Source organism: Ambystoma mexicanum, chromosome 11 (genome assembly GCF_040938575.1).
Source record: "Ambystoma mexicanum isolate Mex_15411 chromosome 11, UKY_AmexF1_1, whole genome shotgun sequence".
In the NCBI taxonomy this organism is placed as follows: domain Eukaryota; kingdom Metazoa; phylum Chordata; class Amphibia; order Caudata; family Ambystomatidae; genus Ambystoma; species Ambystoma mexicanum.
In genome coordinates this window covers 772691485-772719432 of record NC_090934.1, presented here as the reverse complement: position 1 = coordinate 772719432, position 27948 = coordinate 772691485, and the positions used below count along the sequence as shown (strand labels likewise).

Below are 27948 nucleotides of genomic sequence, written 5' to 3'. Positions count from 1 at the left end.
GACAGGATGAACTCCAACAAGGTGACAATACTGTCCTGGAACGTCAATGGCCTCGGCTCTAGCATGAAGCGGAGACAGGTGTTCCAGTACCTAAACCGACACTCGCCGGACATTGCCCTCTTAAATGAAACGCACTTGATAGGCACAAACACCAACTTTTTCAAAAGGTCCAACTACCCAAATGTCTACCATGCCGGATTCACGACAGGAGCCAGGGGCACAATGATTCTCGTTTACAAGAGAGTCCCTCTCCAGGTTAGGAAGATCAGGACGGACCCCCGGGGCCGCTATATACTGATGCTAGCGGACATCTGGGGAGAGAAATGGGGCCTGGCAGCAATTTATGCCCCCCCACGCTGACGAAAGAACTGCTCGCCGAGCTTCAGAGCTTGCTCCTGGAGGAGGAGGCTGACGTGTGGGTGCTCGGAGGGGACTTTAACGAAGTAATGGACATCACAGTCGACAGGACCTACAGGCGAGCTGGAACATGCCCCACCTCCACGCCGCTCGCCACGTTCGCCGAGGCCTCAGGAATGGTGGACGCATGGCGCATACTTCATGGAGACAAGGCAGGGTTCTCCTTCTACTCTGGTGTCCACAAATCATTCTCCAGGATTGACTACGCCCTTGTCCCCCGCAACATGACCCACAGGCTTCTCAACGCTGCATTCCTCGCGAGAGGAATTTCGGACCTCTCCCCACTTCTTTTAACTCTCAAAAACTCCTCCTGTCGCCCAGACCGTAATTGGCGCCTAAATGCATATCATCTCCGACTCCCTGAAATTGCAGAGGAGCTAGAAAAGAGGACAACAGAATATTTTGAAATTAATGAGGGCTTGGTGAACTGCCCGATTTCGATCTGGGAGGCATACAAAACAGTCCTACGAGGGGAGGTTATTTCGACGGTTTCCGCCTACCAACAACGCCAAGTCCAGAAGATCAGGGAAGCAGAAACACGCGTCCTGGAATGTGAGCGACAAATCCTTATACAAAACACCCAAGAAGCAAAGGAAGCGATGATCACGGCGCAAGACGCCCTCAGTAATCTGTCCCTAGACAATGCACAAACTGCCCACCAATTAGTCCGGAGCCAAATATATGAAAGGGGCGACAGAGCTAACAAGACTCTGGCCTGGTTGGAGAGACGAATGCAAAGCAGGGGAGACACGTAAGGGCAATCGGATCTCTGGATGGGACATTGTTGACAGAAGACTCGGATATCGTCGAGGCATTCGCCACCTATTACAAAAATCTTTATATCCCACCCATTGGGAATCCATCAGTTGAACCCTCTCAATAGCTCGATCACATCGAGATTCCGATACTTCCGCAACACCAATCTGATCTCCTGAATGCTGACATCACTGACACCGAGGTACAAGATGCACTGGCGCAACTCCAACCCGGGAAAACTCCGGGCCCCAATGGGTTCCCAACTGAAACGTGGAAGTGCCTCGGGGGCACGCTACCTGCCCACATGCACCGCATGTTTCTACGCAGCAAGGAACTAGGAGCACTTCCCCCAGACCTCAGGAAGGCATGCATAGTTGTCATACATAAGCCTGGGAAACCCCCGGAGGAATGCGCCTCCTATCGTCCGATATCCTTGATCAATGGCGAAGCGAAGGTCCTCGGCAAACCACTCGCTAACAGACTGCTGCAAGTGATGGAGACCCTCGTCCACCCAGACCAATGTGGATTTATGCCCAATAAATCAACTCGGATGAACTTACGCAGAGTCCAATTGGCGCTGTCCAGGGCAAAGGAAATACCAGCCCCACTCGCCCTCCTGACGGTGGACTTCGAAAAAGCCTTTGACTCTGTGGGGTGGGATGCTTTGTTGGAGATCATGGCTAGGATGAACCTGGGGCAGACATTTATATCCTGGGTAAAACTTTTATATGCATCCCCGGAGGCCACGGTGAGGGTGAACAGCAGGTCCCACCAAACCTTTCCCCCTGGGTCGGGGCACGAGACAGGGATGCCCGCTGTCTCCACTCCTCTTCCTCCTTGCCATCGAGCCGCTAGCGATTGAGCTTAGAGCTAACACCAACTGGACTGGTTTCATCTGGCCGGGAGGGGGAGAAGACCGTCTCTTGCTCTATGCGGATGACCTGCTCATATACCTCAGTAACCCGAGTATCTCATGCCCGGTGATCTCCCGCATACTCAGGGAATATCAATACTTTGCAGGCTTGAAGGTTACTGATGCCAAAATCATCTTCTTCCCGATTCAGGGTGGCGAGTCGGCGATCCCGGAGGCCTGCCCATATCACGTCTCTATCAGGGAACTCAAATACCTGGGTAAACGACTCGACCCGACGCTTGACGGGTTCCCCGGCTTAATATACAACCAGTCATAGAGCGGTTCAACAGAGACACCCCCCATTGGCAATCTCTTCCCCTATCACTAATGGGCCGGGCCGCATTATTAAAAATGATGACCCTTCCAAGACTATTGTATGTCCTCCAAAATGCTCCATTCCCCATCCCCCGAGAAACATTCTCACTCATTGACAAGACCCTGCGCACACTACTATGGGGCGGGAAACAATCCAGGATTGCCCTTGATACGCTCCAGAGGTCGGTGTGGGAGGGTGGCATCGGTTTACCCTGCATACGCACCTATTACCTGGCCACACAGATAGGGGTGGTGAATGACTGGATCCACGGGGATCCCGCACACCCGTATAGAGCTGGAGACCATGTCCCCGCTAACACCGCTCCAAACCCTCTATGCCACCCACGATCAACTCCCGGTGCTGCCCAAAATGACCCACCACATCCGGCGCGCATGGCGGGCCGCACACAAACTAATCTGCTGAGAAGAGCAGCCAACACTGTCGCAACCCATATGGCACAATGCGCTCCTCTCGGAACTAGTGAAAATGGTCACTGGCTGGCAAAAGGAATACACACATTAGCACACGTTATACAAGAGGGTCGCCTCCTGAGCTTTGAGACCATGCGCGAACAATTCGACCTGGCACCCATGGACTGGTTCCGGCATGCGCTACTATCCCACGCCATCCGCACCCAATTCCCCGACACTACGGTCGTACCTCCCTGCTCTCCCATCGAGACCAATATCCTTCCACAGCGCATCTCCTCTAGGGTCACTTCCACTCTCTATCAGGCCCTTAACTCGACGGGCTAAAGGCAAACTGGGAAAGGGACCTGGGCCCCCTGGAACCTGAAGATTGGGTGGAGGCGTTAATGTCCCCCAGAGAAATTGGTATAGAATCCAAGCTCAGACTAATACAATTGAGGATTCTCCATCGTTCATACCACTCACGCACTGCGATGGCCAGATGGGGTGGATTAGAAGACGGGACATGTGTCCGATGCAGAACTGAACCAGCCACCTTCTACCATATGATATGGGACTGTCAGGCGATACAGGCCTTCTGGGTGGGCTGTGTCAACACAATCTCAGCCGCTCTGGCGACACCAATCCCTAGGGACCCCAAGATGATACTCTTGGGCATTGGGGGTGAAGTAGACCTGTCCAAATATGAGAAAATGTTTTTGGCAATAGCATTGGGGGCAGGCAAAAGACTTATTGCGGCCAATTGGAGATCTGCCGAACCACTGAGCCTGAACCGTTGGACTAATGAGTTGGACAGGTTCGCAACCTCAGAGCGCCAGATCTATAATGCAAGGGGTTGTCCCCGCAAATCCGAAAAAATATGGGGTAAATGGCTAGACGCTCAATGAGCCTCGCAGGTGGGGGTACACCGGTAACGCTGCTAGCATTGTTTACCTGCCTTGTCCTATTGGTGTCTTACGGTCCTCGGCCCTACGGGCCCTGTTGCTATGGATAATTGCCTTCAACGTGTATACCGCTGATTCATGTCTTATGCGTGTACGTTTCTCTATGTTATGTTGTTAAAATTCAATAAACAGTTATAAAAATAAAAAAAAAACAGTGCATTAACACTCTTTTTTTCCTGCACCACCCACAGTATGTGTAATGAGGCCCAATGAATCTAAATGGATGCACATTTTTTCTCATGAATATTAATGAGGGATATCCTGAAAACCATCGGGATTCTGTCCCTCAAAGCCTGGAGTGGGAAAACCCTGAATTACACATTCCTGAGCTATGCAACAGAGCTACATTTTTTGTTTCTGTAGGGGTGGACCACAGATCTCTTCACTCCAAATAAGCCCACCTCTCAAGAAGCAAGTGTACGTTTATCCGTAAAGCAAGTTTATTATATACCAACGGCTGGGAGGGGAATGGGTGGAGGGGGCTAGGCGACTCCTTAAAGACAGAACTAACCCGATTCTCCTCAAACCACACAAAGGTTATACCATATATACATTATTGCAACTTTTAACACACTCCCACATATTTTGTTACAAAGTCATTACCTCAAATATTATTGGCTTCCCCTATACAAGGAAATGTAATCACTGTAAGCTCCCACGCTCTTATTGGATACATACACCTAACCACCATCCCCTTCAATGTACTACATTAGCTCAAATTTGAAGTACAACCCCTTTGTGGGCTCTTTCCATAGTTGGTTGTGACTTCATCACACGATTACATATTCACCTACAACAATCCTAATTTATTACAAGTTCCATCTGGTCATGGACCTCATAACCCCAGGTGTGATGCACATGGCTTTTTACAAGAACACTTCATCAATATGAGGAGGGAGAGAAATAAACAAGTTTCCTTTGAACCAGTGATAAACATCTTATCCACCCAGACTTGCTAGGTTCTCGGGTATTTCTTATTTCACACTGATCTATTACAACTACCCTTTTAGCTCACATGGCCTCTGGCCACATCCTGGTCATTTCCCTGAGAACCTAATTGAAACCCATTAACCATTTGCCACCTGTGCCCTTAAGCACCTCTTCCACTGGGTTTATTACCTGGCCCCAAGTCGACCCTGCCATGTGGCCACTCTTCCCTGGTCACTAAATAACAAACTCCCATGTTCTTGGGAAGATTACATCTCTGATCCACATCAGCACCAAGTTGTAAACTTATGAACGACTGGCACTTCTTTTCGTCCTGGCCTCAACTGACCGTTTGATATTATCCCACCTGGACGAATGCAGTAAGCCGCCTTCCCCCGTCCTTCAACCTCATTCAACCAACTCTCCAGGTCGCACAAAGCGGAGTAGGGCTACATTTTTGTCTAGGTCGGCTTCTTCCATAGTTGTTGCTTGTGGTATGTTGAGTTCCAGAAGGTCAATTAGGTTGGAGTTTGTTATGGTTCTCCAATTTCTTTTCATGGTGACCAGTTTGTCTTGTCGCTTGTTTGTAGGGGTGGTTAGTGTGATTATGAAGGAAATGATAACGTGGTCGCTCCAGAGTATTTGGATTGGGGGTGCTGTGGTGATCAGTTTTTTATTGGCGAAAATTGCATCAAGTGTGTGCCCAGCTGAGTGGGTTGCTCCTTTGACTAGATGTTGAAGATTCATTGCTGCTAGTTGGCTGGTTAGAGATTTTTGTGTGGTTGTGGTTTCATTATCGAACCAGATATTGAAGTCTCCAAGGATGATCAGAGTATTGTGCTAGGGTCGTGATTGCTTCCGTGAAGGCGTCCACGAAGGCCACATTGTATGTTGGTGGTCTATATATCATTATGAATTTCAGGTTTGTTTTGGGGTTTACTGATAGGCGTAGGATTAGGGATATGCATTTATCGATGTTTAACAGGTCTTCAATTTTGATAGCCAGGTGTTCCTTGTGGATGATTGCCAGTCCCCCCCTCTTTTGGTTTTTCTGTTTGCTTGGAGGCATTTGAAGTTATCAGGAAGGCAGTTGAGGGTGATTTTTAAATTCTCGTCGATTGGTGGGGTGTTTCCTGTAATAGATGTCGCTTCTACGGGGGACAGTTGAGATTGTTCATCCACGTTTATTATTGCATGATCGTCTCTTTGTCGGTGTCCATTTCTGCGTTGTGGCATTTTGGTTCTCGATGCAGAATTAACAGGGCAGGTGGTCGTCAGCAGTATCTTGTGCTAGGTGAGTATTGGTGTTTCCTCTAATGATTATGCATTAGGGTGCTATTGGTGCTGTCTGTCCTTTCGTCGGTGGGATAGGTGTTTCCTAACCTGTGCAGTGTCCAGGGAGTTGGGCATTTGGTTGTCTGGTGGTATAGGACTAAGTGGGGTGGGTATCGGTGGGGTGCCAGGCTAGTAGTCAAAGCTATCACAATGAGGAACAGGCCAGTGGTAACAATATTATCACAATGTGGTTTCCACAGCAAGATTTGAGAGTCCTGTATAATGGGAGAAGGCCTACACCTACCAATGCAACTGGAGTAAAAGGACCTAACACAGCTAGATTTGAGTGTCCTGTATAGTGGGAGAGAGGCCTACACCTAACAATGCAATTTGAGTACAAGACTAAACACAGCTCAAGCCTACACCTAATAATGCAATTTGAGTACAAGACTAAACACAGCTCGAGCCTACACCAAACAATGCAATTTGAGTACAAGCCTAATCACAGCTAGATTTGAATGTCCTGTATAGTGAAAGAAAGGCCTACACCTTACAGTGCAATTTGAGTACAAGCCTAAGCAGTTTGAGTACACTCCTATACACAGCTAGATTTGAGCGTCCTGTATAGGAGGAGAAAGGCCCACACCCAACAATTCAATTTGAGTACAAGCTTAAGCACAGCTAGATTTGAGTGTCCTCTATCTCTTCCTAAATATCTTCCTTCTGAAGCTCTTTGCTCATCCACCTCCAACTCCCTCAGGTTCAGTGGCTTCTCCAAGCAACAAGTTTGTGGTAGATCTCACTCTTCTGCTGGGGCCTCCCTCTGGAACAGCCTCCCTGCTTTCTCTCCTCCTCTCTCGTGCTGAACTCCTGGCTGAACCTGCACTGGTTACCTGGCCACCCTCTGATCTCGGGCCCAGGTCCCCTCCCCTGCCAGTTGCACTCCAGCACTGCCTCCCTGGCAACCCACGCACTTGGGGACTGGTTTCTGTATCCCTACAGTCCCCCACCAGCACTTGACACCTGATGTCTGCACTTACCTTGCACTTGCCACCAGCTGGCCGTTCTTCTCTCACTGTTCATTTATTCTATTTATCTCGTGTACTACACTGACCCCAGCCTCTCCCACCCCGCACTTTTCCCCTTACTCCTTCTCCAGCACTTGCGCGATCTGAATGACACTCTGCCTAGTAGGATTGGTGTCTCCGTCTTCCCTCTGTTCCCCCTCCCTTGCTGCGTCGCGCCTTGAAACACTTGTGCATAGGCGCGTTATAAATGCAATATCTTATCATATCATATCCTGTATAGTGGGAGAAAGGTCTACACCTAATAGTGCAATTTGAGTACAAGACTAAACACAGCTAGGTTTGAGTGTCCTGTATAGTGGGGAAAAGGCCTACACCTAACAATGCAATGTGAGTACAAGCCTAAACACAGCAAGATTTGAGTGTCCTATATAGTGGGGGAAAGGCCTACACCTAACAATGCAATTTGAGTACAAGCCTAAGCAATTTGACTACAAGCCTAAACACAGCTACATTTGAGTGTCCTGTATAGGTGGGGAGAGAGAGGCAGGGGAAGGTAGTAACAGAATTGGACAGATACTTATATTAGCTAAATCTACGGGTGTCCAGCGCAGACTAAATGTTTTACTCCACACCCAGGCTAACAGTGTTAGCGCTTCAATTATGGCCGAGACGCTTGTGATGCATACGTGGAATGAGCACGAGCCAAGGATGCATCCAGGTATATGACCGCTGGCGAATTTTCTTTAAGAATGGTAATGCGTGCCTGAGTCAGAGAAATACGCTGATGTGAACACATGAAGCTGAGTGTTTCTGTACATGTACAAGCTTTTTGACGGGGGCTTTGGTGGCCGGAGATCCTAGAAAAGATTTATTTTACCTATAAGGGTTTACAACAATGCCCTGTCCAGAAGAAGGCAGTTATAAATAAGTGACCCGCCGAAATGCCCCAACAAGCAGCGTCTCTATTCACTTTTTTGTCAGAGCTTTACAGGCAGGAAGTAGGGCTTCTGGAGTCTAGCTTCTTTGAATGGTGGTGTAGGCAGTCTACATGTTGGATGTAGACCCTGGTGAGGATGTCTAGCGACAGTAGGGTTTGAGAAACTGTGGACGAAATAAGTGACATCATTATGAAAAATTATTGTGGAATAAGTGACATGCCTATTTGGAAATAAGCACGTTGAAGAAAGGTTCCTAACATATATAGTGTGTCTATGGTTACACAAAGGAGTTCATTGCCAGTGTGAAATTGTTTGTTGTATGTCTGTAGATTAGTCTGCACAGTTATTTGTTTGCACTTTTAAGCACTACGAGTGCTATGAATTCTGCTGCTTCTGCGGAAAATTGTGAATGCAACCGTTTCTTCATCCTGAACTGGTATTCCACACCCACAAGGCCCAAAACGGCCACACCTTGTCATGATGCCTACCTCCAAGGAGCCAGGTCCGACCCAGCAACCCCAGAGGCAGGCATGATTTCCCCCAGGGGAGTGCCAGCGGGCCCAAGCTGGGGCCCTTTGGACGCAGTCCTGGCGCCTTAGGCGCCAGGCTCATGTTGGACCCCTGTCTAGGCGTCTTAGGCGCCAGGCTCATAAAGCTAGTCATGTGTTCAAGTGTTTTAATGTGCACTTACCTGATGCAGACCATGCTGCCACATCCAGGCCCTCTTGAGGCCTGAATGGAACTACTTTACCTGTGGGATTACTTTCCACCCGGGTGTGGTCGGGGAAGGATACATACCTGATCGGAGGAAGGATACACTTTTGGAACTTCTTCCAAAGCTATTTAAACCACACCCGATCAGCAACTCACGCTTCGCGTTGTTCTGCTCCTCGCAGCTGGACGCTCACCGTGTCAGCTCCTGCATCTGGACTTCAGCCACGCCTGTCAGCATCCTGGGTCACCTGCAAAGGGAGACAAGAGACCTTACCAGCTAAATCTGCACCACGGAGACATCACCGACGATCCTGCAAGGGAAGACATTATTTTTAAAAGCATTTTGTTACGATCGCTGCAGCGCTGCATTTCACTCACCTTTCCTGGGTTCCTCCATCTTCAGCAGCGATCATCCGGATACACAGCCACTTCCCAGAGCCTAGAGAAAAAGACAAGAATAAGAGGTGAGAGAAGGAAGGGAATAAGACTTACCTGTTGGGTCATTCCCATTTCATTTCGGGTCTTGCCGCTTCCAGGCATTTTTCCGGACCCCGGCCCCTATGGGGAAAAAAGACAAAGACATTGAATGAGCATATGCAAAGGCAGTTCCCGAGCGCTCATCCAGAACTAACCTGCCATTTACTGGAACTGCACGTTTCACTTCGGGTCGGCGCCATATCTCCGGCATTCCGAACCCCGTCCCCTAAGGGGAAAAAAAGACATAAGCATTAGCGCTTGCTGCAAAAAGACAATGAACATTATTATTAAGCTTGGACTTTTGAACTTGCAACTGAACTTTTACAGAGCCTTACCTGAATAGTCAAGCTTACCTGAACTCCCATCAATCCTCAATCCAGTGACGTAACTGGGTTTCAACGTGCCCCTGCATCAGAAGCAGGATGGAGAGCTCATCCTTCCTGACCCTAAGGTGAGACTTCACGGGGAATCGTGGAAGGGTATCGTGGAGGGTTGGAAGAGAGTGGGAGGCTTGAGCATAACTCAGTCAGTAGGTAACACTCCCTTTTCACGCACAGGGGAATATTCCTGCAAGCAGGAGAAGCCAGAGTAGAGGGCCCTTCCTGTCCATCTTCAGAGTCCTGCGCTTCACCATTGAAGAAGCATCAGCACTCGAAGCCAGACCTGTGCCTCCGTGGGAATCAGGTGAGCGTTACAGAACGCGAAGCCTACCCACAATTTCCCACCCGGGCGCTATGGAGACTTCCGAGACTGACCAGCTGGCCCAGCTTTTGGGGGAATTACGGGCGGAGGTGCACTCAGCCCGCCAGGAGACTAACGCTCTCAAAAGAGAACTGATCTTATCCAAGGAAAGAACAGATGACCTAGCCAAAAGGTTATTACGGGCCCAGGCAGGGCACACTCCTTTACCTAATTCCGGGGACATTTCCACATCAATGGGTTTGAGTAACCCGGTACAAATTAATCTATCTGGACACATGCCTTTGGCCGCGCCTGAACGTTTTGCGGGGGATCCCAAGAAATATGCCGTCTTTATGAACCAATGTCGTTTACACTTTCTATGCAGACCCGGAGCCTTCCCTAACGACCAGACCAAGGTAGCCTTTATACTATCTTATCTCAGTGGCAGTGCTGCCGATTGGTCTATTCCATTGGTAAATCAGGATGATCCCATTCTCCAGAATTTTCAGGGCTTCCAGGCCAGCATGGAAAGATTGTTCGCTCGACACTCTCAAGGACAGGCCCTTAATAACGAACTGCTATCCTTACGACAAGGTAATCAGGATCTTCTGTCCTACATAGCCACCTTTAACAGTCTGGTTGTGGAAACTGGATGGCCAGAAAGCAAAAGGATCACATTGTTTCATCGAGGCCTGCACGGAGAGCTTAAGGATGTTCTAGCTCAGATAGTAAACCCACCCCAGGTCTGCGCAGACTACATTGACTTGGTGGTTCAACTTGATCACAGACTTCAAAATAGAAAAGCAGATCGGTTCAAGTATGAAAACCGAGCACCGATCAAAACCCACGCTAACTCCAAGAGTACCGACGTATCTGAACCTATACAAATCGGTGGTGTTAAAGGACCATTAACGCAGAAAGAACGAGAGAGAAGGCGGCAAATGCAACTCTGTCTGTATTGCGGGACTTCCGGTCACTTTCTTCGAAATTGTCCAGTTAAACCACTTAAGAAGGTGGTTGGAGCTACTGATAACGAATTAGTGACACCTGATTCGGGAAACGACCTAGCCCGGCAAGCGTAGGGGTCCGCATGCCGAGCTTGAAAACTAACTCTTTGACCTCGCATTTTGTCATGCCAATGGTGCTCGTGGACCCAAAACAGCCTCAGCAGTTGCATGCTATAAAAGCATACATCGACAGTGGAGCTATTGGAAATTACATAGACCGTGAATTGGCTTCCAGGATTAAGCTTCCTCTCCGCCCGAAAGTAACCCAAGATGTCATTACTACAGTAGATGGAACCGAAATAGCCTCAGGGCCTGTAACGCATTCCACTGTTGAAGTGACACTGGTGGGTCAGGATGGACATCGGGAAGCAATCGTGTTTGATGTGATCAAGGCGGCCCCACAATTTCAAGTAATTCTTGGAATTCCTTGGTTAGAAACACATAATCCCAGAATTGACTGGCGAGCAAAGAAGATAGGTTTTCCTGATTGTGAACCAACTTGTTATCCAAGAAATCCAGCTATGGGTCTAGCCTCAGCAACTTCCACCCCTGTACAGCGACCGTCAGAATACCAAGAATTCCAAGACGTTTTTCAGAAAGAACAGGCTAACACGTTACCTCCCCATCGGTCTTATGATTGCCAAATCGATCTGGTACCCAATGCTCAACTACCTTGTAGTAGGATTTATGCTCTTACGGAACCTGAGAACCTGCATTTGCGTCAGTATTTAGATCAGTACCTAGCCAATGGTTTTATTCGCCCATCCAAGTCTCCTGTCTCTTCAGCTCTGTTCTTCGTGCCGAAAAAAGAAGGCGACCTTAGAACGTGTATAGACTATCGCGCCCTAAATCAAATAACGATTAAGAATCGTTATCCTCTGCCCTTGATCCCTTAGCTTATCGACCAGGTGAAAGACGCTTGTGTGTACACCAAGTTAGATCTCCGAGGAGCTTATCACCTGGTGCGCATAAAAGAAGGCGACGAATGGAAGACTGCATTCTGCACCAAGTTTGGGCTCTTCGAATATCAGGTGATGCCCTTCGGTTTGTGCAATAAACCTGCCGCCTTTCAGTACTTTATGAATGATGTTCTTCGGGAACTTATCGATGTCTGTGACATTGTTTACATTGACTACATCCTGGTGTACTCTTCTTCAAAATCTGATCACAGAAAACATGTTAGGGCAGTTCTTGAGAAAATGCGCCAGCACAGACTATTTGCAAAACTCGAAAAATGCGTTTTTCATACCACAGAAGTTGAGTTTCTCGGATTCATCCTGACACCTCAAGGAGTCCGAATGGACTCGCGAAAGGTGGACGCCATCCTCAAATGGCCTTCTCCAAGCTCGGTGAAGGGAGTTCAGAGCATGCTCGGCTTTGCCAATTTCTATCGAAGATTCATCCCGGAATTTTCCTGAACAGTCCAACCCATCACCGCTCTCCTAAAGAAAAACAAACGCTTCGAATGGACTCTTGAGGCCGAACAAGCCTTCCAGGACCTGAAAACCAAATTCACCTCTGCACCTGTATTGAAGCACCCACACCCAGATCTCCCGTACATAGTGGAAACCGATGCATCCAGTTCGGCCATGGGAGCTGTCCTGTCGCAAAGAGACCCAAAAACTAACCAACTATACCCAGTGGCCTTTTGGTCCAGAAAATGTTCTCCTTCTGAAATCAACTACGCAATTACCGATAAAGAGTTACTGGCCATCAAATCTGCTTTCAAGGCTTGGCGTCACTACCTTCTCGGGGCAAGACACACCATCACCGTAATTACGGACCACAGAAACTTACAGTATTTAAAAACGGCCAAAGCTCAATCTTCACGACAACTCCGCTGGGCTCTATTCTTTGTGGAATTTGATTTTGTAATTACCTATCGCCCTGGCTGCAAGAATGGAAAAGCGGACGCCTTATCCCAATCCGGATTGGCATGGAAGAACCTAATTCGAGCTTAGAGCCTGTGCCCATCATACCTGAGCAAAGAATCTTAGGCTTAACCTCATTGCACACTATTGAGGACATCCAAACGCAAGTAAAACAACTTCTAGACTCTTCAACCTTACTGGAATGGAGTCAGAAGGGTCCTCATTACACCATTAAGGATGACTTACCCTACTTCCAGGAGCGGTTGTTTCTGCCAAGTAAAGAATTGCAAGAACTTGTTATTGCCCATCATCATGAATCTTTAATGGAAGGACATCCTGGTATCGCTAAAACGGAGGAAAAAATTAAACGTCACTTCTGGTGGCCTTCTTGGAGAAAAGACAAAGTCTTTTGTTCTGTCTTGCGGAATTTGCACCCAAAACAAGGCTCAAAAGAAAAGGCCAGCCGGCCTACTTCAACCCTTGGATATTCCACCGGCGCCATGGCACACCCTGTCAATGGACTTCATAACCGACCTGCCTCCTTGTGCTGGTTACAACACAATCCTTGTAATTGTGGACCTATTCACCAAAATGGCCCACTTTATCCCTTTAAAGGGTTTGCCTTCTGCTTCCACCTTGGCCAAGGAATTCCTGGAGAATGTAGTTCGCATACATGGTTTCCCTTCCATATTAGTCTCGGATCGTGGAAGTAAATTTATCTCCCATTATTGGAAGAAGTGTTGCCAACTAGCACAAATAGATGTGCGGTTATCCACCAGCCACCACCCCCAGACCGACGGACAAACCGAGAGAACCAATCAGACTCTCGAGCAATATCTTCGGTGCATGTTACACCAATCCGAATTAAATTGGAAAGACATCCTTTGGATCGCAGAATATGCATACAACAATTCAGTGCATTCTGGAACCGGACAAATCCCCTTTTATACTTTGTATGGTCACCATCCTCGGACCTCTGACCTAGATCCACCTCTGACCCTGGAAATGCCCGCAGTAAATCATCTGCATTCCACAATAACCCGAGCCTTCAAAGAAGCTGCAACTCATTTACAGCAAGCCAAGAAAAAGTATAAAGAAAACGCAGATTTGCACCGGAGTAAAACTCCGCCTTACCAAGTAGGAGACCAGGTATGGCTAGCAACTAAACACTTATCCCTCAAGGGCCCGCGAACCTTCAATCCCAGATTCATAGGACCTTATCCCATCAAGGCTATAATCAACACAGTGGCCTTTAAACTGGATCTACCGTCCAACATGCGTATACATCCAGTTTTTCATGCATCACTTTTGAAGCCCGTACAACCAGGAACCCGATTGTCCAAGCCTCCAGATCCAGTTCAAATTGAAGGGGAATTAGAATTCGAAGTTAAAGACATTTTAGAATCCAAGGTAGTAAAGTCGAAACTCTTCTATCTTGTTGACTGGAAGGGATATGGACCTCAGGAGAGATCGTGGGAGCCTAGTAACCATGTCCACGCACCTCAATTAGTACAAAGGTTTCACCGGAGATTTCCGAACAAGCCAAAACCCCCAGAGGGAAGAACCTTGGGAGGGGGGTACTGTCATGATGCCTACCTCCAAGGAGCCAGGTCCGACCCAGCAACCCCAGAGGCAGGCATCATTTCCCCAGGGGAGTGCCAGCGGGCCCCAGCTGGGGCCCTTTGGACGTAGTCCTGGCGCCTTAGGCGCCAGGCTCATGTTGGACCCCTGTCCTGGCACCTTAGGCGCCAGGCTCATAAAGCTAGTCATGTGTTCAAGTGTTTTAATGTGCACTTACCTGATGCAGACCATGCTGCCACATCCAGGCCCTCTTGAGGCCTGAATGGAACTACTTTACCTGTGGGATTACTTTCCACCCGGGTGTGGTCGGGGAAGGATACATACCTGATCGGAGGAAGGATACACTTTTGGAACTTCTTCCAAGGCTATTTAAACCACACCCGATCAGCAACTCACGCTTTGCGTTGTTCTGCTCCTCGCAGCTGGACGCTCACCGTGTCAGCTCCTGCATCTGGACTTCAGCCACGCCTGTCAGCATCCTGGGTCACCTGCAAAGGGAGACAAGAGACCTTACCAGCTAAATCTGCACCACGGAGACATCACCGACGATCCTGCAAGGGAAGACATTATTTTTAAAAGCATTTCGTTACGATCGCTGCAACGCTGCATTTCACTCACCTTTCCTGGGTTCCTCCATCTTCAGCAGCGATCATCCGGATACACAGCCACTTCCCAGAGCCTAGAGAAAAAGACAAGAATAAGAGGTGAGAGAAGGAAGGGAATAAGACTTACCTGTTGGGTCATTCCCATTTCATTTCGGGTCTTGCCGCTTCCAGGCATTTTTCCAGACCCCAGCCCCTATGGGGAAAAAAGACAAAGACATTGAATGAGCATATGCAAAGACAGTTCTCGAGCGCTCATCCAGAACTAACCTGCCATTTACTGGAACTGGAACTGCACGTTTCACTTCGGGTCGGCGCCATATCTCCGGCATTCCGAACCCCGGCCCCTAAGGGGAAAAAAAGACATAAGCATTAGCGCTTGCTGCAAAAAGACAATGAACATTATTATTAAGCTTGGACTTTTGAACTTGCAACTGAACTTTTACAGAGCCTTACCTGAATAGTCAAGCTCACCTGAACTCCCATCAATCCTCAATCCAGTGACGTAACTGGGTTTCAACGCGCCCCTGCATCAGAAGCAGGATGGAGAGCTCATCCTTCCTGACCCTAAGGTGAGACTTCACGGGGAATCGTGGAAGGGTATCGTGGAGGGTTGGAAGAGAGTGGGAGGCTTGAGCATAACTCAGTCAGTAGGTAATACTCCCTTTTCACGCACAGGGGAATATTCCTGCAAGCCGGAGAAGCCAGAGTAGAGGGCCCTTCCTGTCCATCTTCAGAGTCCTGCGCTTCACCATTGAAGAAGCATCAGCACTCGAAGCCAGACCTGCGCCTCTGTGGGAATTTCATTTGTCGAAGTGTTTTTGTAAAAACCTTTTTTTATTTCATTATTGTAAATTTGTGTGTTTTGTTAAGCTGACTTCAGCGGTTTTATAATTCTGTACGTTGGATAACAATTTTCTAAATAAATAAGTGATATTTCGTACATTGATATTCACTCTCTCTTTAGCTGAGTGCAAGCAGCGCTGCAAATAAACTGCGTAAGCCCATTAGTGTGTTTAAAGACTAATAGGACTGCAATATTTATTCTTGGCCTCAAGCCCAGGGACCCCAACTCTCCAGCCCTAAAATCTCTCCACTGGCTCCCTGTGGTTGCAAGGATCAAATTTAAGACCCTCTGCATCATCCACAAGGCTTTCTGGAGCCTGGGAACTCACCACATCCAATTATTTCTCCCTAAATACCTCCCTGCTAGAGTCCTTCAGTCCTCCAGCTCCAACTCTATGCAGATCAGAGGTTTCTCCAAGCAGAGAGTGGGGGGGGGGGGGGGGTCAAGGGGGAGGGCGAGGGTTGTAGATCTCTTTCTTCGGAAGGAGCCTCCCTCTGGAACGGCCTCCGTGCCCCTCGCCGACTTCAGCCAGAAAGTCCCTGAAGCTTCTAAAGATGTTCCTTTTCTCCTCCTCCTTTCCTCTCCCCAGCTAGTCGCCACCTGCTGCTATTTCTGGTTGCCTGTATACTTTATGAGCCTTACTGGTGCCAGTGCCTCTGTCAATAAGTCCCCCAACTCCTTTTCACCAGCACTTGCCCTCAGGCACCCTTCCCCGACTAGCCGAAGTCTGGTCCACCCCCTTCATTCACACTAGTTGACTCCCATGCCTGGTTTCCCAGAGCACTTGCGCTGCTGGGCTCCCCTTGAGAATTGCCCAGCCCCTATGGCCCCCTCCTGCACTTCATCATCGTCCCCCGGCAACGGCATGTGGCTCCTGATCTGCTCCCTCCGCCTTCTTTTCTTGTTACTGCACTTGCACGATCCAAATGTCACAAGGCTTAGTAGGACCGTTATTGTTATTTTCTCCTGTTCCCCCCCGCCCCGCATTGTCTTGTGGCACCTGGAAAATCTTTTTGCTGTATGGGTGCCATACAAATGTTCAATAAAGGAAATAAGTAAATCTCTGGCAGGGCTAGAAATATGGCTTTTACGGGCACAGATCCATAGATCCATCTACCAGACTCTACGGAGAGGTTTTAGTCACCCGCTTTATTTGGTCTTTTGTGCTCTGAAACCAATCCCATGGGATAGTGCACATTTAAAGTATGAAAAGCACATAGTACAAGATATCAAGACATCATGCATAATATCCAGATTCTGTCCTCAAGACCCAGTATGTCATTTTGCAGGCAAAGCAGATAAAATAAAAATGACGGTAAATGTTATGCCTCATTTTGCATGGCACAGGTGGTGAGTGGGGTGGACATAACCTGTCCGCCACCATTTCCTGCTCTGCCATACAAATGGGGGTGCATTAATGCAAGCATGAATGTTCATACTGGCATTAAAACAATGGTTGCCTGTGGAATCCATCTGAAAAATACCACCAATACCACCTGGTGAAAGGAGGATTCCATAGGCAGTCATTGCAAATGCCACAGCAATCGTGAATTACACACCAAGTAGTGGCAAAGTGAAAAAAGTAAGGATGGAAATCTGCAGTACTCAGTTTTCCACCATGTGTTGGAAAAGAGGAAAATTGCACAAAGGGGACATAAATGTTTATGTTTGTTAATTTGTACCACACTCCCGGTACCCTTGGGCTTAAGGGCGCAAACAAGAAACAGACAAGACAAAATACAGAACAGTTCATGGGGCTAAAATGATTGCTATGGTAGTAGAAGGGAGTGGACCATAAGACTAAGAGGAGTCTAACAGAATAATAGGGTCTTCAGTTTTTTCTTAAAAACTTCTGTGGATTCGACAATTCTAATGTCTGGGGGCAGCGCATTCCAGGATGACGGGCCGCTATATTGAAAGATCCATTACGAGCTTTGGCTGAATTACAATGGGGGATTTTTAAGATGTTCGTGTTGTTTGATATTAAAGATCTGGTGTTTTGATTTTTTTCAATGGCTTCCATTAAGTAGAGTGGCATTTGGCCTTTGAGGCATTTATGAGGGGGGATCCGTATCATCCTAAAACGCACTCTTGCCTGCACAGGCAACCAATGCAGACTCTGTCTAGAATCCAATACCTGGTCCCTGCGACCAAGTCCTTTCACCGCTCTCACCGCCCCATTCTGAATAACCTGGAGCCGGTGGAGGTCTGCTTGCCAGATGCTAGCTAGAAGGCTGCAGCGGTAATCCAATTTAGAAGCAACAAGGGCTCTAGCTAAGGTCTCTGAATTCTTCTCAGATATAAGTGGGCGAAGATGATGTAACAACTTGATGAAATAGGATGAGACTAGGCTATTGACCTGAGCTTTCATGTTCAAATTCTTGTCTAAGAAGATGCCTAAGGTCTTCACTTTGGTCTTAACCTCAATTGTACAATTATCTATGGAAAAGTTGTTGTACAATAGGCCTAGCTTCGCCAACCTGTTGTCAGAGCCGACAATCAAGAGCTCCGTTTTTAGCTGTTGAGTGCCATACCATTCAAGACCATCCATCTTTGAATGGATTGATACACTTTGTTGATGTTTATTTCATCCTCACTGTGAGAACCTGAGATAGAGAGGACACATTGTGTGTCATCTGCATAGTTACCAAAAAGAACCCCCTCATAAAACTTGTGTAAAAGCAAGGAGATACACAAGCTCCCTGTGGGACTCCGAACAGCAAATGCGTTGGTTTGGCCTCTGCAGACTCGCTTGCCACTCTCATCGGTCTGCCGCTCAGAAATGAAGTGACCCATTGGGTAGCTTGAACTGAAAAATTGGCAATATTCCTTGACGTGGTGGACAAGACGGCATGATCCACCAGATCAAAGGCTGCCGAAAGATCTAAAATCATCAATAGGGCAGTCTGGCCTCCCTCCATTATTTGAAAAATAACTGCGATTTTAGAGCTAAAAAGGCAGTCTCTGTCGCATGATATTGCCAAAAACCCGACTGGAATTTATGAAGGATCTGGGAGTTATTGAGGTGATGTGAGATCTGATTATACACAACTCTATCCAGTATCTTCAACAGAAAGTGAGTGTTAGTGATCGGTCTGTAATTGGTATATGTCGTTGGGCAAAGATTAGGTTTTTTCAATACAGGAGTGATCCAAGTGGTCTTAATATTGTCCGGAACACGATTCTGCTCAAAGGAACCATTCACAAATGTTGTGATAGCTGTAATAAGTAAGGGAGAGCACTCCTTGATCACTACTGCTGAAAAGGGGTCACCTTTGCAACTGGTGGTTTTCAGCTGTGCAATTATTTTTGATAATCCTTTATTTATTTGGATTTATAAAGCGCCAGCGGCCCAGGGGCATTGTGGCACTGTTACAAGGAGATTTGCTTGCGGATACAGTTATTTACGCATTGGGAGCTACATTTCGATATAGAGTACAGTCATATCTATCCGGAGATATATTTACATGGTGGTTTAGTAAACATATTTACAAGGTGATTTAGTACAGTGTACACTATAGCAGGAGGTATTCAGCATTACAACGTTCTCTATATGCCAAAGTGGTACAGGACAAGTCAAGAGGTGGGGTGAGAGCATCATTAGAGCATTATTGGAAGAGTTGTGTTTTGAGAGCCTTACGTAAGGCGGCGATGGAGAGTTCTTTTCTGAGAGCGGGTGGTAGGGCGTTCCAGCTCTTGGGTGCTAGCACAGCGAAGCTGGACCCGCCCGCTTTGTCTTTTGAAGGTAGGGACGGAGAGTCGGTTGCAGTGTTGGGTGCGTTTGGGTCTGGTGGAACTGTCTCTGTGGATGGTTTCTGAGAGGTATGGTGGGGCTGTTAGTGCAAGGCAAGTGTGTGTGATGGAGAGTGATTTGAAGAGGATGCGCTCTCTAACAGGGAGCCAGTGAGCGTTTTGTCTTGCTTGGGATATGTGTTCTCTTTTTGGGATGCTGAGGGCAGCCCTCAGTGCGTTGTTTTGAGTGGTTTGAAGTATTTCTTTTTTTTTTTTTTTCGGTTTTTGGCAGAGGTGCCCAGAAATAGGACGTTACAGTAGTCAAACTTTGCTCCTACTGTTGCTCTTTCAATGGCAAGGCAGTTTTTGGGGGAGAGGTAGGGCTTGACAGCATTTATGACCTTGGTGGCTAGTGCCACAGAAGATGCAATAGCGTTGACTTGGCAGGACATGGAGAGCGAGGCATCTAGGTAGACTCCTAGGGTTTTTGCCGCAGCTGCAGTGGTGACGTTTGTGTTGTCTATATTGAAGGAGGCGTATTTGCTATCAAGTTTGCTTAGGACTTGTTTTGGGCCTACCAGGAGTATTTCTGTCTTGTCTCCATTGAGACAGAGGCCATTCGCTGCCATCCAGGCCTGGATGATGGCGTAGATCTTGTTGAGGGTGGCTGCATCCTGTTCGTATGAGCCAGTGAGAGGGAGGAGGACCCGACTGTCATCAGCATAGTTAGTGTAGGCTATTTTGTAATCATCAAGGTCGTTGAAGAGGGGGAGAGTGAAAATGTTGTAGAGGGCGAGTGATGTGCATGATCCCTGAGGAACTCTGCGGTGGATGGCAGTGGGGGATGAGTTGTCCTGATCGGAGAAGACTCATGAGCCTGTCTTCGAGGAAGGATGTGACCCAGGTGGTGGCTTGTTGGGAGAATTGTGCTGCGTTTTTGAGGCGTTTGCATAGTATCTTATGGTCTACGAGGTCAAACGTGGTGGATGGGTCGAGGAGTAGGAGTAGGGCAGGCTTGCCCTGGTCCATGGTTTGCTGGAGCTGCATCATTAAGTCTAGTAGCGCTGTCTTGGTTCTGTGGCAGTGCCGGAAACTAGATTGTCTTTTCCAAGGATGTTATTGTTTTCCAGGTGTTGTTGGATCTGTAAATATTCTAGTTCTAGTTCTGTTCTGAAATAGGTGAAAAATGAAAGGTCTGAGACGTATTGTCGTTAATGGATGACAAAGGAAAGTTGGCTTTAGGATCCTTTTTGCTCAGAAGCCATTTCTTTTCTTTGATGGAGACTTTTTTTTAATCTTTTCTAATTTACTACACATGGTTTCCTGAATATTTGTACACCATATCTCGTCCTTTAAGATAGGATCTCGATTTAGGCCCTTAGGGTGTTTCTGCTCTTAACATTTTAAAGAGCTCTTTGCTATTCGATGTTGCATTTACTAATCAGGGATTCCTTTTTGGCTTGAATAGTTGCTATTTTATAGATTGTGGCTGCATTTTTATAGGCATTCAGGCTAGGTGTATCTCGGACCTGTCGCCATGCATAAAAAAGTTTGATTTTGTTTGCCTTAAGTTCTTTAAGGGTATCATCAAACCAGGTATATTGCTTATATGTTTCCTCTGGTGTATCATCTTTGAGGGGGCTAGCCTCTCCGTGACATCTCAGAGAGTTCACAAGTGTCAGAAATCTCCTCTAGACCTCCTATGTTGGAGATATCTGTATTCAAACTCGTACCCCATGAACTGAGGTTCTCTAAGGTTAGTTTCTTGAAGCATCTAGCTGGTATGTGAACCCTAGGCTCAATCCATCTTTTGGTAAAGTAGTTAATGCACGTCTGGAAGTAGACACAGAAGTGGTCTGACCAGGGGCAAGGTATGACTGCCATGTCAGAACAAATTGAGTATGTCCCTTTATGTGTGTCGGCTCTCTGATAAAATGGGAGACGCCCAGGGAATCCAACACAGTCTCTAGGGACCCTGCCGTGGCATCCATGTTACTGCCCAGCCAGAGACTATCTCCTAGGAGAATTAATTTAGTATTAGGATTCAGAAAAGATGAAAGATAGTTGCCGAGGTGTGTTGGAAAAGTAGGTGCTGGTGTCAGGGGCCCTATAGAGTAGAAGAACATTTAAAGTAGTTTCGGCACTAATGCCTACTTTTACCAGTATATATTCTACACCTGGGATATCCTCTGTCCTGCTTTCCCACACCTTAAGGTTTGATTTGATGATCAGGGCAACTCCCACCCCCCTACTATCAACTCTGTCCAGTTTTATCAGAAAATAGCCTCCAGGTATGGCTAATGCTATCGAGGGTTCCGCCGCTTCATGGCTCCAAGTCTCAGTGAGGGCGCAAAAAGTCAAGATTGCGCTCCTCATTGCGAGTCGCTACCTCTACCTCTTCCTTCAAAAGGTTTTTCTGTCTGACATCACGTTTGTGCAGGTTAACAGGTTTTGAGAGAGGCGGATTTAGTCCTAAAACTCCATAGTGCTTTAAAGTTATGCTTTAAATGGGTTACAGTCAATAGTCAGAATTTTAGTTGCAGACATTAACAAATATTTTTCTCAACTAATTCCCCATACGGAACAATTCCAATCTTATGAAATGGAACAATTCCAATCTTATGGAAAGTTTGTTGGGGGAGGCAGGCAGTAAAGCAGCAATACAAAAGTACTTTAAAGAGATGTGTTACTGATTTTTTTAGTAAAGAAAATGTATACACACAGTGCTCTTGTGAAGGTTTATAATGTTGTTTGTCACTCCATTTTTGGGCGTTTACCCCCATGGTTCCCCTCACTGACAAATCTTAAGAGTACATGCAAGATTACATGTTACTTGCAATCTTATTTACGTACACCACAAACAGACTTTCATAGACTCCAGCAGTCCAAGCACCCACTCCCATGCTTGCGAGTCTACAGTACACAAGCTGGTTGCCTAGTTCTCTGAGAGGGTGATGGGAGAGAAGGATGGTTAAATTACAGCTTCACGTCACCTTAATTCTCTGCAACTCACCAATCTTAAGCATGACTGTCTGCATCCGACCAGGTTTTAGGAAATGTAAATAATGGACTTAATTGAGAAAGTCAGATGTTTCCTCCTAGGTAATTTCGGTACTTTACATCTTGAGAGGAATTTTTTTTTTTTTTTTTTTAAAACGTTGCTGGGTGAAGTGAAGCGAAAGCAATAATCGGGGTGGGGAGGGAAGAAAGACACGGAATTTCAGTTTTGCCTGTAGAGAGTAATTGAAATTTTCGCAGTTTATGCTTAAAGAAATGTTGCTTTTGGATGGTTTCCTTTGGTCGTGTGAAAAGGGGAGGAGAGCGCAAAATGTTTTGGCCCCTTTAATTTCCAACATTTCTCACACCCAAAGCAAAGCCACCAAAACTTAGAGAAAACCGGGGGTGAGGGGTGGGGGAAATTATTAATCTTAGCCAGCAAAGTTATAACTGAGGTACATTTTGTGCTTTTTACTTCGATCCCAGGCAGATTATTGCTAGTGTATGAGATCATGCACAGGACAGCTGGGAGATGCGCTAGATAGTTACAGGGGGGGAAAAAAACACAATCTATAGAAATGGTGTTTATTGGTAAAAAAAAAAAGTAATACAATTACATAAAGTGAATACAGTATTTTCAAACATTTGTTCATTTGAAAGTGCAGAAAAATATAGGAATTTGTAACATTTGTAATATTTCTTTGATTCCCTGTGTTATGTACAATAAGTTAATCCTGTTTAAAAAAAAAAAGAACTTATGCTAATGCAATCAGACAGATGGAGTGTCAGAAAAACTATAGCCAAAAACATTCTGGAATGTGATACATTAATAAACTACACGATGAAGGACAAAAAGTATAAAGTAACTTTGTTTGCCCTTTCAGTCACATGAAGAAAAGTAGGATATGCCATGTAGGCCTGATTCAAATATTTTGTTGTGAATACTATTCATTCATATGCCAATGTTGTAACTATGCCTAGAAACAACTGCATTAGGCTGCCCCAAATACCTCCTCCCCTAAAGCCATCAGTAAAAAACAAATCTGCTCCTAAACACATGCAAAGTATTTTCTTGCAACACAAATGGGACATGTGGTTTATCTTTGAAGATCCTCCCGGTGGTGAGTTTATAATGGATACCGAAGGCTTTTGGTCCACCATACACTTATTTACTATTATTATGTCCACCATTTAAACTTTTTTTTTTTTTTAATGGGGCTCACTGTTTAAGCTCAACCGACTGGAGGCTAAACAAAGTTCAAGTTCAAATGAATATAGAAGAAAATGATAAGGTGTTCCATTTTAAAAATCTATTCCTTTCACTGGAGATGCACTTTGATTCATCCGCCTGTGCTCTGGGGTACGGCCCGGCTAAAGAGTTGTACATAACAGTAGTAAAATACAATAATACTTTGGCAGTGGGTTGCACACTAGTGCAAGTTTTTTGTACTTTGAGGACAGACTTGCACCATGAATATGTCTGAATTTCCCTGAGGCAGGTTACAAAAGCTACACACAATTGGACAGTGAAGATGAAATTCTAGCTAGAAATTGAAAGCAGAAGCTACCTCCAAGACCTCTGCAAAACCAGTTCTCTATGCATCTCTAAATGCCCACTTCTATGCCGCAATGGGCATAACAGCCGGGTTGCTTGCTTTTATCACTGCACAAGACCTCAACACATTTCACAATAGTCAAACTAGGAAGACTATTTGTCATGAAAGAATAGCTTAGTGGTTCCTTCTGTATTAATGGCCAAAGAAAAAGTAAAACGATGTCATAGCATGTTACTTTTGAGGATCACACGGACCCTTAGTTCGGATTTACAATTGTGTTTTACATTTTTGAAGAAACTGAAGCAAGATGGGTGATCTGGCCTGGGCATTACTGCACACAGGTGGTCTTAATTTCCAGACGGAGGAAAGTCTACTGTATCTGGGGGGTATGAACAAAAAGGGAGAAGAGCTTCTGAAATTGAAAATGAGTTTTTAAAAAACGGTTTGCTGACAATCGTGAAAACGTACAGTCTGGAAGGGTATTAAGCGAATTCATTATTATACCAGTATGCTACGCCCGCTCTGCATTATTTAAAATGCTGGTTGTGTTCATCCATGGACTTCTGCAATATGCCAAAATGTATTAAATTTCCAAGGCACAAAACTACCAGAAAAAGACTGATTGCGTTTTGCAAACTGCTCGAGACATCTCACATTTTGTAACACTGACAGTATTTCATTTACTTTGAACATTCTTATATGGATAATTACCTAAGCCAGACTTGTCTCAAACTACCACCCCTAAAACGTATCCTACATCTGGAAGTGGTGGCACCATAAACGCTGTGGGTTGAGAGTGCTCCCATGTGAACCTAAAACCACATTTCTGCTCACATGGTGCAGCATTGGTTTGACATAAAACATTATGCGCCTTGTCTAACAGCAACCTCTGCTCTAACTAACCCACCCAGACCACCACCTTTTCTGCCTGAAGGACAGGAGAGGCCACCATAAGGCCATGCACATGACAAAGTCATGTGACAGCAAGACTCAGTAACAACATTTGTTACAGCTGAATATATGACCTCTAAGATGGCAAAAGCTTACGTACAATACCAACGTTGCACTCTTTCCAGCAAAAGAGTCACACTACACATTAAAAGTGGAATATCAGACCGGTCTCAAAACATGAACTTTAGAAAACGCAAGCACGCATCATAGGAGCATTCTTGAAAACTGAAGCTACTCAGACGCTCATTAGGCTAAGGACACAAGAAGTCGAGGACAAATGCTAGGCGACTGCAGTGGAGTAGCTCAAGCATGCCAAATACAAAATGCCATCACAAAATGTAATGTTCACATCAGCTTTGCCATTGCAAAAATGTATCCTTGATACAGTCCTCTCATATACAGATCACACAAAGATCGAGTAGAAAAACAAACAGTTAAAGCACTGCGTCAGCTGAAGGGAAAAAGGCATGAGAGGAAGACTGGGGAACGTCGGCAAAATGTAATGAGAATGTGGGAAACCTAGGAAGATTTTGCTCAATTCTTCTGCAGCAAAAGCACAATGATACATTTCTTGCATTTTTTTTCAGCCAGCATAGTTTCAGGTTTTCATGCAGAGAAGTTGTTCAACACTAGCCCTGTAGTTTTGTTATGCACGTTTGAGACACTGAATTTTTTAACCAGAAAATGGAAAAAAATGCAGCAAATGGTGCTTCATTATATGAAAGAAGTTTTAAGGGGTTATTTCACATGCACACAACGTTATAGGTCCCAGGGAGCCTAGTCAGGATATTTAAATGCAAAAATGTTTAAAGCACAAATCCTATTCATTCACACCGAATATTATATGCCATATAGCCAAGTGATACTTTCTAGAGTGAATCTTAGTGTGCAAAGAGACAGAAAGCACTCCCTCAGACGACGACCCAACAGAGAGGCGCGTTACCTAGCATGAGTGCCAACGTAAGGCAGATATTCTTTCAACTCTAAAAGGAAAATAAGTGTAAACGGTGCTAAAAACATAACAGTTATGAGCAGATGGATAAAGAATGACCCTACTCAGCTTGATGTGAAATCCGAAGGATGGGGTAGAGACCTACAGTCCAAGTGTCTTCATGGATTTAGCACGCTGGAGAACTGTGTGCCAATGTGACCCTATGTAACCTATAGAGGATTACATGGGCGGATATCTGAATATTCTGGTTATCCGATGGAAACAACCCGGGAGAGAAAGACATGAGCATGACAAGCGGACAGTCCTTATAGGGGTTGTAGCAACTTCAGGAATCTTTCATTACATGCAAGTATGGGTACCAACTGTTAACAATATGGACCCATTGTGACACAATACACATCTAAAGCCACACCTAGGAGGCTAATTTTGAGTATCCTCAGCAGCGAATCAAGACATAAAATGCAACATTTTTGAAATATATTGGGCAATCATACAATATAACATTGCAACTAGACAAAAATAGTGGTCCATTTGTACACAAAGACCTAAAGTAATCTTCACATGCATCTTCCTAAAATCAAAGTCTAGAAATGCATATTAGGCAAAAGGGTTCCTTCCCATACACAGAAAAAAACCCACTGAAAATATAAAAAATAATTACGTCATATATATAAAATGCATTTTACAGAAAGAAAAAGAACAAAACACATTACATCTTACAAAATTGGTCCAAGTATATAAAATCGTGTGCCGTGGCATAATTGATCATTTACAATATACAGTGATTCAGCGTCCTCCACTGGGGACATCGATACTGGAGTCAGGAAGACCCTGACAACTATTCTACATCCGGATCAACAAGAGATCAAGGATTCCGATTCAGCTAGAAGCGTGCATTTGGTCGAGGTGTGAAGATTCTTTCTTTCGACTGCAGCATGGTTTAAAGAGACGTGGATCTATTAGGATTTCCCCAAATCTACCCTTGTATACCATGCCACAGCAAACCTTCTCCCTAGGCAAGAAAAGAAGATGTTACCAAGAGAAGACGTGTACAGCGATGTACAGCCTACAAACAGAAGTGTGATGGTATCAAAGCCCTCCAAGTATGAGGTCATGTGTACCACAAGCAAAATCAAAAATACATAAACACAAGAGTTAAAGCAAAACCAACAGCAGGCTGACAAATGCACAATAACGGTACATTACAAGCAATGGTATTGCATCGAAAGATAAGAATGAGCCTTTTCAAAAGAGATTTGTATTTTCTTTGGTTTTAGAGAGCAGATACCAGCCACCAGAGTCATCAGAGCTGGACACAGGGGAGTCAAACATGTGAACATGGGGGAAATGAAGGGAATTGCATGTTAAATGGACATCAGATGGATCAGAGAGGCAGGCCATTGGTTCCTAGCATAGCACCTTACAGACACCCCAGATCATACCCATCGGGGCAGCCGGCTTGGGGCAGTTGGCAAAAGGTCCAACCGTTAGCTTGGCTCACCCTCCCGTTACATAAAATGGCTACCCCAACCACCCAGGTACTCACTCGAATCCCCACCACCAACACTTCTCTCTCAACCAACCACCCTGCAGACCTCAAGCACGGTTCACTACAAATTCTACTTGCATCCTATTGTCTGGGTATTGAATTTCTACAGTCTCTACCAACCTACAGTATTACATGGTTCTGTACAAGCCACAACCTGCACACCCTCCCCCTACCCGATGACTCCAGTAACTATTCCATACCATTACCTCCACACTGCTCCCTCTCACTTCTCTTAACTCCGATCCTCGCCCACCCAAAACAACACTAGCTGTCTCCATCACATCCACTCTAGCCATATCTCTCACTCGCCTCTAACGGACATCAATGATATGATAAGGCATTTATAACGTGCCTGTACACAAGTGTTTCTAGGCACGACAAGAAAGGGGAGGGAAGACATAGTGAAGGCAAGACAAGCAATCCTACTAGGCCTTGTGTCATTCGGATCATGCAAGCGCGAACAGTTCTTTTTGGAACCCAAGGGTGAGG

At 45.9% G+C, this 27948-nt stretch overlaps 1 protein-coding gene across 4 annotated transcripts in view; it reads right to left on the bottom strand.

Moving 5' to 3' along the window:
* Positions 1-27948, bottom strand: part of SINHCAF (SIN3-HDAC complex associated factor) — a 123628-nt gene that overhangs the window by 51327 nt on the left and 44353 nt on the right. For 3 of the 4 annotated variants that reach the window (XM_069623677.1, XM_069623679.1, XM_069623680.1), the window contains exon 6: positions 23023-26922. The exons of the other annotated variant lie outside the window; for it this stretch is intronic. In XM_069623677.1, the coding sequence (XP_069479778.1) occupies positions 26790-26922 (133 nt within the window). In that variant the 3' untranslated portion in view covers positions 23023-26789. Of the gene's footprint in view, positions 1-23022; positions 26923-27948 lie in introns of those variants that run through there. 4 annotated transcript variants of the gene reach the window in all.